General features: G+C 35.2%; 1 protein-coding gene and 1 pseudogene across 5 annotated transcripts in view; one reads left to right on the forward strand and one right to left on the reverse strand.

Moving 5' to 3' along the window:
- Positions 1-12,102, reverse strand: part of VPS13C (vacuolar protein sorting 13 homolog C) — a 198,977-nt gene that overhangs the window by 67,367 nt on the left and 119,508 nt on the right. For all 5 annotated transcript variants that reach the window (XM_017506167.2, XM_017506165.2, XM_017506169.2 and 2 more), the window contains 4 exons: positions 8,795-8,948; positions 5,085-5,197; positions 2,244-2,413; positions 683-930 (listed from right to left, as the gene is read on the reverse strand). In XM_017506167.2, the coding sequence (XP_017361656.1) occupies positions 683-930; positions 2,244-2,413; positions 5,085-5,197; positions 8,795-8,948 (685 nt within the window). The remainder of the gene's footprint in view (positions 1-682; positions 931-2,243; positions 2,414-5,084; positions 5,198-8,794; positions 8,949-12,102) is intronic.
- On the forward strand, positions 6,278-6,776 carry LOC108287647 (annotated as a pseudogene).

Raw genomic sequence — 12,102 nt, forward strand, 5'->3', positions numbered from 1 at the left:
TGGGAGGAGAGAAAAGGAAAGGGAAAAAAAGGGAAAGAAAAGAAAGAAAATCACTGATCTACTAGATAATGCTGGAACAAAAGAAGTATACAGCTCAAAGTGGCTTTAGCATACAGCTAGGCCAGACATTTGCAAACTCTTCCACAAACTTTAAGGAGTTAAGCTGACCTTCAGGGAGGTCCTGCTGGGTCCTCCAAAGTCCCCATGTTCTGCTTTAATATTTTCAGTCGTTTTTCAATGTGCTAGAATTCTCAAAATGTTTTCTTTAAATAAGATTCCCCAGCTATAAAACAGGCCACTAACTACTGACCCAGATTAACTCAATTTCTGGATCAGTAAAGAAGTGTTCACAGCACAGTTGGAACCAAAGCAGTTTCCTGGCCGTTGGTCCAATTTCTACTGTACCTCTCTCTTAAAAATGTTTTCATTTTAAACCATTTCTTAAAATGTTTTAAACATTTTAAACCATTTCTTAAAATGTTTTAAACATTTTAAACATTTAAACGTATTAAACGTTTCTTAAATTGTTTTAAAAAACTAAAAAGCTAAAGTTTTTATATAGAATATGTTTAAATCTAAAAGACTAATTTTACATTCTTAAGTTCTTCATTTCTTTTTTTTCTGTTTGTAATTCTTGTTAAAATATACAAGTTGTCATCGACGACAGATAAATTCTGCTAACCTTTCTCTATCTTGACTTTCCCTGTGGCAGTCTGTCTTGGTAAAATCTGTGTTTCTTTTGCCACATTTTCTGGACTCTGAGGCACAGCTTTGATAAAGAAATCTGCCACAGTCATCAGAAATTCCACACTGGCACATACATACAGCTTGTCAAGAACAGCATCAATTTGACTTCCATTTTTGTCTTGTTTGTAACTTATATCAATCATAGAACTGTTGTTATCTTGGTCATTCTTTCTGTCAATCATTCTGAAAAAAAAATACTATTCATTATTTTATTCTTGCTAAACCAATAAAAAAGATGAAACATTTCCTATATACCTCAATAATCTTTCTTTCATCTTTCAGTTTCTAATCTGTATAAAAAACAGGTCAAGGTTAACTAGAATCTAATTATCCATTAGTAACCAAGACTACCAATCTCCAACGCAAGATAGAGGTTATTAAGCAATTACTCAATAATTTATACTTATATTATTATGCAATTATATATGTTATAATGCAATACTAGAGAAACAAAACAATGATGGCCAGAATGGAATTTGGGCAATTAATAAAACACATCAGTATAGTGACACAAAATGTAACACAGCCCTTTTATATTATTTTTATGAAATAAAACCTTACTTAAAAAATTCATCTTCAAAGATAATCCTATGAAAATTTGAGCCCAAAAGTATTCAATACAACTTAAATCATCAAGTGTTTATCAAGAGTGCTCAATTATATTTCCCCTATGTCCTCCATAAACTGGAAAAAGCAGGCTACCTGATGGATGTTATCATTTATCACCCTTGTCTAGAGAGCTGTGGACAGCTACTCTAGACACGAAATTTCCAACCTAGAAAACCTGGGTGCATGACAGCACTCCTTCCTTATTTATTCATCTCTCAGAAAAACAAAGGGCTCAGAAGTATCCCATATGTATTCAATGGAGTCCAAGTTTAAGTAGCAACATAGTTTTTCTCCAAAAAAAAAAAAAAAAGGTACAAAATTTGTGTCTCATAACTTGAGAAAGAAAATAAAAACATAATTATAATTAGGCTACTGAAATTACATATTTCCCACTTTAGAGTGAGCTAATATAAGTCACTCTTTCAAAAATGGCTTGATGATGTGAATGCACTAGATTCTATTTCTACTAAAACTTTGAAATAAATGTTGCATAACTGTTTTAAAAAGACATGAACAAAAGAAACAAGACGAAGGAAAAATCCATAACTTGAAGGCTTTTATAAAATAAAAATTCTGCCTACTGGAAAAAATTCGAAAAATATGTCACCAAATATATCACCCCATGTTGATTTAACTATTAAAACACATTTTCTCTTAGTTCCCATTCTAAAGATGGTATTCCATTTTATTATTAAACTTCCCTTTAATTTAACCTTTAAAGCAGCTGAATCTTATATTAGCACTACTTCACAATGCAATTCAAATCAGGAAGTATGATCAAAAGACAGAAATCTTTTTTGGTGATCCCTAGCCTAGCACTGTCTGGAAGCCATGCCAACTGCAATGTCAACCTGAAATAATGTATAGCAAATTCAGAGCTGACAAACCTCGATGTTGCTCTCTCAATTCCTTCTCTGAGATCATCAAGGGTGCATGTCTTAAGTTTAACACTGACATTCATTGAGCCATCCTTAAACATCTTCCCTGAGGAGGCCATAAGATGTAGTCTGAGTTCACCAAGCTGGAAACTGTCATTATGAAAAGAAATTCTGGACTCCTATGGTATATTTTACAAGCAAAAGAATTAATTATCTTTAAATATTATATAATTACTTTTAAACATATTTCTTAATTCAGAGATTAAAGGCAAATTGATTTCACAAAATTTAAAAGAATCAGTGCTAAAACACCTAAATAGAACAGAGAATATGCATGTTTGTGAATATACCTGCACATACTAATAAATACATATATGTGTGAGTATTCAACAATGGTTAGTATAGAAAAATTTATCTGATTTACAGCTTATTGCAAATAAAAATAATTAGGAAGGAGTTCTGTCAATTAACCAATTAATCTAGTAAATATTTAATGAGATCTTCTGTTAAAAAAAAAAACTGTGATAAGATTTATGAGGTTTATAAGAAAGAGTAAGGCATGGTAGGTGATGTGAGTGAGCATACACCCCAATTCCTTGAGAAAACAAAACAGAAATACACTAAAAGGAACATCACAAGAAGATGCTATTAGTTGTAAATGATTAAATATTTTGTGACACATGGTATTTTATTCATTCGTATTTATAACTTCTCACATTTCACAAAGGCCATTTAGTGGTTAGGTAAAGAATATAAATAGTAAGAGCTCAGAGAGGCTGAAGAGATCATTCTGGCTGGGGGAAAATTCATGAAGACTGTGAGAGCTTAATACAGCTTCAGAGGCTAAGTGGGATCAGATAGGCTAAGAGGGTGGCAGGAGACACTCTACATAAAGAAAAAACATGAACAAACAATTTAAGATGCTCTGAGGACATACGATACAGGGTAATTGGGCTAGGATACTCCAGTAAAGAATGGCAGGGAAAAAACTAGAAAAAAATACAGAGGCCTAAGCAAGGTCTCAAATCCCAACCTAAATATTTAAATTTTCACTTACAGAAAAAGGAACCTCAATCTTTATTCTACCATAACATATAATTCCAAATTGTCTCAGTATGCCCAGATTAAAAAAAAAAAAAAAAAAAAAAAAAACTCGCCAATTAACAAACAAAAACCTTCAGGCAAGCGATGAACATCCATCACCATTGCTTACTACAGACCAAGGCAATGATAATAAGTGTGCCGGGTATAAGCAATCATCGGCACACTGGTTAGAACTTCACCCCTTCTCTTACTCAAGAAAGTATGTTCATGCAATTGGGTCAGAATGACATTATTGGCAAACTTTGAATGCCTTTAACTTATAAAAATGAAACTTATTCACAAACTTTTATTCTATAACCGTTAATAGAAAGGGCATGAGACACATCTACTGATTACTACACACTAATGTTTCCTGATAGGATTACTGATATGGTTTCCTGATAGAGACAATATAGAGCCCCTAAATTTTTTTCCACTGATGAAATTCAGATTATATAACACAATGTTTATTAGTGGAAAGGGAAGTTGGAAATGACTACATGAGATTCATTTAGGAAAATGAACTTGTGCCAATATCTAGGATGGATGAAAGTAAAAAAATCAAACAAGGAAGTCACTGCAGTACTACAAGTGTAAGAAGAGTTTCAAATAAAGCAGTATGAGAATTGACAGAAAAAAGAAAAAGTTTACTTAAGAGAAAACTGATAGTACTCAGCATCTCAATGAATAAGGAAGGTATGCAAACAATGAAGCAAAAGTAGACATCAAGATTCTAAGACTGGGAAACCAGCAGAATGATGGTACCAAGTAAAATAAAGATTGAATTTAACAGTTCATTTTCTGTAAGGTCATTTTCTGATGTTTTCATGAGCACTAAACATTAGAAAATAAGGCAGTTCATTGCATAAATGACAAATACAAGCCAAAATTCAATAGTAACAATGTACAAATATTATATAATTTGTAGTAAATGAAATAAGAATGAACATATTTCATATAAATAGACATTAACAATAGATATAAAACCCATAATCTGTATCTGTTGTTAATGTCCATTTGAGTATATGTCCATTTGAGTATACTGCTCACTGGCCAATTAGGGTATATCCTCAATGTTCAATCTATAATCAATACAAAATATGGATATTAAAATGTGATATATGCATTATAGGTATTAATATATGACATTTAATTAAAAATATTTACTGGAAGGAAATATCTGCATAATAAAAAACAGCTTTCAACAATACCACTGATATATTAATTAGTTCAAATCATTATGTCATAAGACCTTGGTTCTTCAATTCCTTAATTGGTATATTCCTTAATACATAATCTACTACATATAACATTTATTCAATAGAAACATAATTAATATTTATATATCATGGATAATCATGAATTTAAAAATCGTCAGGCAGGGCTCTAAAGCCAGTACTAAATTATTATTCTTAAGTAGTTATATATACACATACATACACATATAGCTGTGTAATAAAACTGTACGTATAATTAATCACTCACATATAAAATTCTTCTACTAGTAATAAATCAAACTGTGTTTTGATGCTATTACTTGGAAAGAAAGAAAACCCTGAGTACCTTGCCTTAGCCTTGTGAGATCAGAAATACTAACAAAGTGAAGATAGAGGGCAGGACCAATGCATCTGTAGGCCAAACAGAATTTTATAGACATATTAAATGTTTTAATGAAAAGTCCCACCAAAAAAAAAAAAAAGCCAATACTCTAAAACTGACTATCAAGAGCTACAGATTTATTTCTAATTATACAAATGTATTACATACCTGGTTGATATCATTGTTATAAAGGATAATGGAAAGAGATTCAAAGTGAAAGTCAAACTGAAGAGTGACAGTCTGGTTCACAGAAAGCTTTGAGTCTGTCCCATCTTCTTGTTCTGATGGTGAAAATTTAAAAGCTTTTAAGTAGGTACATGATTTTATAAATATTTTTAAATCTGAGAGAATTTATTATTCTAAATTTATATGATACTCTCTGGGATTCTGCAAATCACCTAGAAACAATTAATAAAAATGGCAATTACATTCCAACTGTTAAATTCTAAAAATGGCAATGACTATTCCATATATATTTACTATATATGCACAAAAAGGCACAGGCAGACTATGTTAAAAAAAATTTTTTAAAGAGGGGGACTTACAAAGAATATAGTTTATAATTTTCAAGGCTTTTACATCTAACTGGCTACAAGCCATTTTCAAGACATTATGAAATTGGAGACAAAGAACAGTCAAATATTTTCCCTTAGATTAGACAGCTAGTTAACAGATTCTCTGCTAGCCTAATGTACTTCCCACTATCTTTAACTACCTATATTATCCAACCCGTTATCTTTATAAGAAGAACAGAATATAGCTCAATAGCAAAGTCAAACAGAGTTCATATATGATGCAGGGGGAGGGAGTGGGTGCTTTGGAATTTTGAGACGAATGAGACTTCAGGAAGTAACTTAGTTTTTTCCCTCATCTTTAGATAGAGCATACAGACTGAATAGATCTTGCTTTCAATCACTCTTACGGACTGATTCTATAATCTTTTTCAATATTGATTCTAAATGTTGTCATTCTACAGAAGAGTCTGTTCTTACAAGTTACTGGAAAAACGAATACTGCATAACTCTAACCACCTAAGCCTTCTCCAAGTTAGAAAATTCCATTTTTCTTGGAAATAATTTATATTCTAATTTTCATCATCTTTGCAGCTTCCATTTGAATTCATAAATTTTCCCAAGTGCCACAGTGTCCATATAGCAAGAACCAGATACATGAATGTGATCATGACTGAACATAATGAGATCATTAACCACATAAGGCTTGCCTGTTAACAGTTTATTCATCTCTACATATAGTTCTTGTCTAACTATAATAACAGCCTGTTTATCTAGCATTTGTCTGTATGGTGGCACAAACTTCACCTGGGGAGATGTTGCAATACTTGAAACTTAGCTTTTTTTCTTCAGCAAGGTGGCCAAGTTGCAGATGCAGAGATGTAAATCTTTGTGAAGATACTCATGGGCAAGACCATCACCCTTGAGGTCGAGTCCAGTGACACCACTGAGAATGTCAAAGCCAAAATTCAAGACAAAGAGGGTATCTCACCTGACCAGCAGTGTCTGATCTTTGCCGGCAAAGAGATGGAGGATGGCCGCACTCTCTCAGACTACAACATCCAGAAAGAGTCCACCCTGCACCTGGTGCTGTGCCTGCGAGGTGGCATTATTGAGCCTTCCCTCGGCCAGCTCACCCAGAAATACAACTACAACAAGATGATCTGCCTTAAGTGCTATGTTTTTCAGTACCCCCATGCTGTCAACTGCCACAAGAAGTGTGGCCATGCAAACAACCTGCGCCCCAAGGAGGAGGTCAAATAAGCCTCTTCCTTTCTGGAAGGGCAGCCTCCTGCCCAGGCCCCATGGCCCTGGAACCTCAATAAAGTGTCCCTTTGGTTTACTGGAACAACAGCAACAAAAAACCTAACACCATAAAAACCCTAGAAGAAAACCTAGGCAAAACCATTCAGAATGTAGGCATAGGCAAGGACTTCATGACTAAAACACCAAAAGCATTGGCAACAAAAGCCAAAATAGACAAATGGGATCTAATTAAACTTCAGAGCTTCTGTACAGCAAAAGAATCAACAGAACGGGAAAAAATTTTTCCAATCTACCCATCTGACAAAGGGCTAATATCCAGAATCTACAAAGAACTAAAACAGATTTACAAGAAAAAAACAAACAAACCCATCCAAAAGTGGGAGAAGGATATGAACAGACACTTTTCAAAAGAAGACATATATGAAGTCAACAAACATATGAAAAAATGCTCATCATCACTGGTCATTAGAGAAATGCAAATCAAAACCACATTGAGATACCATCTCACGCCAGTTAGAATGGCGATCATTAAAAAATCCGGAGACAACCGATGCTGGAGACGATGTGGAGAAATAGGATCACTTTTACACTGTTGGTGGGAGTGTAAATTAGTTCAACCATTGGGGAAGACAGTGTGGCGATTCCTCAAGGATCTAGAAATAGAAACTTCATTTGACCCAGCAATCCCATTACTCCAAAGGATTATAACTCGTTCTATTATAAAGACACATGCACACACATGTTCATCACAGCACTGTTTACAATAGCAAAGACCTGGAACCAACCCAAATTCCCATCAATGATAGACTGGACAAAGAAAATGTGGCACATATACACCATGGAATCTATGCAGCCATAAAAAACGACGCGTTTGTGTCCTTTACAGGGACATGGATGAACCTGGAAACCATCATTCTCAGCAAACTGACATAAAAACAGAAAATCAAACACCACATGTTCTCACTCATAGGCGGGTGTTGAACAATGAGAACACTTGGACACAAAGAGGGAAGCATCACACACTGGGATCCGTTGGGGGTGGCCATGGGAGGGATAGTGGGAGTGAGGGTGGGGGAGAGATAATGTGGGGAGAAATGTCAGGGATAGGTGATGAGGGGATGGTGGCAATAAACCACCTTGCCATGAATGTACCTATACAACAATCTAGCATGATCTGCACATGTACCCCAGAATCTAAAGTATAATTAAAAAAAAAAAAAAAACTATCCACTTAAACCAGAAACCTTGCATACTGTTCTAGTCATTTGTTTGTGTCATTTCAAAACACACCAAGCATAACTATAGGAAAAGCAATGTTGATACAGTGTATCAACTGGTAGTTTTATCAATTACTGTCATTTGAAGAATAGCTGATGGTATGAGACCATTAGAAAAGCACAGCAGCCCGGGACCATTTACCATATGGGCAAGGGGTACTTCGTGTCTTTTTAGCCATGAAAATATTAACCCATTTACAGTCTAATAAAACATAACATTCACATCAATGGCTTTAAATGATGAAAAAAGAAATTCTATTTAATATAATCTAAGAAAGCAAAAAGAAACCTTATATTTCAGAAAAACTATCATTTCAAAATGGCTGAATTAAAAAGGTTCACTGCTTTTAATAGGTTCAAATAAATGATCTGAAAAAGTATCTTATGTATTTGATTCATACTTCTCCAATAAGTCCAGATAAATAAAGCAGTTATTATACAAGAATACCTTCCTTTCTCATTGTTCAATCATCTGAGTATGATATGTGATACCAAGGTCCTTTTATCTTTTAATTATTTTGGAACCTTACTACACTGCCTGTCTAGTTTGATTCTTCTCTCAAGATATTCCACTTCGGTGCCTAGTGAATTCAGCAGATTTAGCATTCACAAGTAAAGGGTAAACAAGCATCATGCCAACAAGAAGTGACTATTCCCCCTGTAGCAGCCAACAGACACACCACCCCCAGCTAAATTTCCACAGTAAGTAGAACAAAACTGAATTAGTTCATACCACAATGTGCTGGACAACTAGGAAAATACTATATATAAATATGACATTAACACTAATTTTTTCTCCATGAAGTATAACATCAATTTATACCTTTGAGATGGTCAGGTCCACTTGAAACATCAACTTTTCTGACTCTTACAGCCTCCTGCACAGACTGTGTAGGGCTTGGTTGTGAGGAAGCTTCTCCAAGATTTTCCAGCAAAATTTTCATTAAAACTGTCAAGTCATCTTCACTGAGGGCAACCTGGAAACCACCAATAATTTGTTAACTGAAAGTAATGTTAAAATTGCAGACTGGCTGGGCATGGTGGCTCACACCTGTAATCCCATCACTTTGGGAGGCCAAGGTCACGGGCAGATCATGAGGTCAGGAAGTTTAAGACCAGCCTGGCCAACATAGTAAAACCCCATCTTTACTAAAAATACAAAACATTAGAGGGGCGTGGTGGCAGGAGCCTGTAATCCCAGCTAATTGGGAGGCTGAGGCAGGAGAATTGCTTGAACCAGAGACGGAGGTTGCAGTGAGCTGAGACTGCGCCACAGCACTCCAGCCTGGAGACAGTGTGAAACTTCATCTCAAAAAAAATGCAGACCGTCGTATTTATGTCTCAATTTATGTTTATTTAAATTAATTGTTCATTACTTAAAAAAGAAAGAGTTAGAGTTGGGACCATAAATACCAGAAGAGAAGTATTTCAGCTTGTTTTCTGTGTGTACACACACTTCTGCCTTCACCCATATCCAGGCCTCTGCCTCTGGCACTCCAACACTCTCTATGGCTTATCTGTTACTGTGTCCTCCTGTTCCAGGACCTGTGCCTATCTGTCCCCTTTCCCGATCTTCCCATCTCCATTCTGACTCTCTTTCAACTCACGTAGTACCAGCACTTCTATATTATTTCCTACCCTTGTAATTCAACACAGGGAGAGTGTTGTTCAGTTTCTAGTCTCTACCAAAAAGTAAGAAGGTGCTCTCCTGCTATGTAGCTCTTAATCTCAGTACACATGCATCTGGATATATATATATATATATATATATATATATATATATANTATATATATATATATACACACACACACATATATATATATGTATGTGTGTGTGTGTATATATATATGTATGTGTGTATATATATGTGTGTGTGTGTGTGTGTGTGTGTGTGTATATATATATATATATATATATATATAACATTTGTTTAACTTATCAAGAATAATACCACTTAGAACAATAACAAATGTATCTACAAAGAATGTTTAAAGAACAAAAAATAGGAAGGTAGCATCTTCTTTATCTCTTACCTTCACAAAAGGGTATGTGTGGCAAAAAGAAAAAAAGCCAGGGCTTTGAGTCAGACAGATCTGTATTAACTCTACCACTTCAAGCTGTCTTGTCTGCCAAGTTTCTTAACCTCTTAACTCAAGTTTCTTAATCTTTAAAATAGGCATAATACCAACTTTCTCACAGTCGGCTGCAGAACAAGACAAAGCAACTAAAACAAACAAAGCTGCTATTGGCTGCTAAAATCCATTAAATCAGTACTTTCTTTGAAGTTTCTTATCCTTCCACCTTGTGCAAGACACAGTGGCACAAAAGACCTGTTTCAAGTATTTATACACTAATTCACACAAGCATGCATGCATGCATAGCAAATCTCCTCTGAATACCACAATACCCTGTGTCTGCCAAATTAGGTCCCTATCACCAGAAAAATTGCCTAGTTCCCAGTTTAAACGAAAATACAGAGCTATTTAAGCACAAGATAAAGACCAGGGATTTATGGCTTGTCCTAAGCCCCAGGCCTCACATAACAGGTATAATTTTCACGCCTTAGAAATTCCTTGTGTAACCCTTCCCCCTTCTTATGTCAGCCAAGGTACCACAGCTTCCTAACGGGCAACTAAGTTCACCCCTCTTTCACTTTGCTGTGTGTTAAAATAAAAACAAGTATAAAGAACAATTTTGAAAGGCAGCCTCACAGTTCTTTAAAAACCATCAAACTGATCTATGCAAAACAACTTGTTGGTATCTATCACCTGCTTGATACCCTTTCTGAGCTGCAGCCCAGACTCAGGAAAACTATACAGACTATGACCAAAGACAGGTGTTTAGAGAGACCTGGACTGCTGACAAATTAAGCATTGGTGGCCTCATCCACTGTTACTGCATTCCTGAGTTAATAAGAGTCCTTTTGGTTAAAGTAATGATCATACTTTGATGCTAAAGTATCAGACGTTACTTTTTGTTTTCTTGTTTCTTCTAAAACACTTCAAGCATAAAGGAAAGAAACAGAGAATACTATAATCTTCCCCTGTGAATCTACCACCTGGCTTAGTCAAATTTTAACAAGTTGCAATACGTCCTTGAGATCTTGTTTCCAGGTTACAGATATAGCTGAAGCCCTGTGTGTACCTCTCTGAAACCCTACTCCCTTCTCCTTTCATCCCAGGAGAAAGACACTAGCCTAAATTACAGAATTATTATTTCCATGAATACTTTCTTACAGTTACCACTACTGCATCTCTTATGAACAATACATAATAGTAGTATCTTTCCTGTTGAAAATCTGAAATAATACAGAACTGATAGAACTGTACTATCATTTTGCAACTCACTTTTTTCATTTTTATGTTTAAGGTATATCAATTTTGTTTCATATAGTTCTACTTCATTACTTTATCTGCTTTACAACATCCATTATATGAGACACCATAATTTTATCCATGTTCTGCTACCAACGGACATTTAAGTTTTACTTAGGCTTTCACCAAACCTGTAAGTACACAATCTTTGAAAGGGAGAGTCAAATATTAGTGGGATCTAATCTGTTAGCAGAGAGAAATTAAAAGAAGGTACCCATATTCTGGAATAAAGCCTACCCTATCAATGCCCAAAGAGACATAATTCACTCATTGTTCTTCATGTAATATATACACTAGTATATGAACAGAAACCTTTCGTTTCTACAACAAGCTTCAACTTTAACTTCTTCCCTAGTAGAACTCTGCTCCTTTGATCCTTCTTATTTTATGTTAGGGTCAATTCTGAAATAATCACAGGTATCAAAACCCATTAAACTATTGAATTTTTGTTTGGTTTTGTTTAGCTTCTCTCACCCCTACCCCATCCCTGGCTGTTGGGTTTCAACAGTTTCACACATAGGCTCACGAGAATCACAGGATTCCTATACTGCCACGACTACCTTCAACCAGTCTCACCTCCTCCTCTGAGCTAATATGCAACCTGCTAACAACACTATTAAAAATAATGCTGTGGCTGGGAGTGGTGGCTCATGCCTGTAACCACAGCACTTTGGGAGGCTGAGGCACGTGAATCACTAAGGTCAAGAGTTGAAGACCAGGCTGGTGAACATGGTAAAACCCCATCTCTAATTAAAA

This window comes from Cebus imitator, unplaced genomic scaffold (assembly GCF_001604975.1).
Source record: "Cebus imitator isolate Cc_AM_T3 unplaced genomic scaffold, Cebus_imitator-1.0 Scaffold350, whole genome shotgun sequence".
NCBI lineage: Eukaryota > Metazoa > Chordata > Mammalia > Primates > Cebidae > Cebus > Cebus imitator.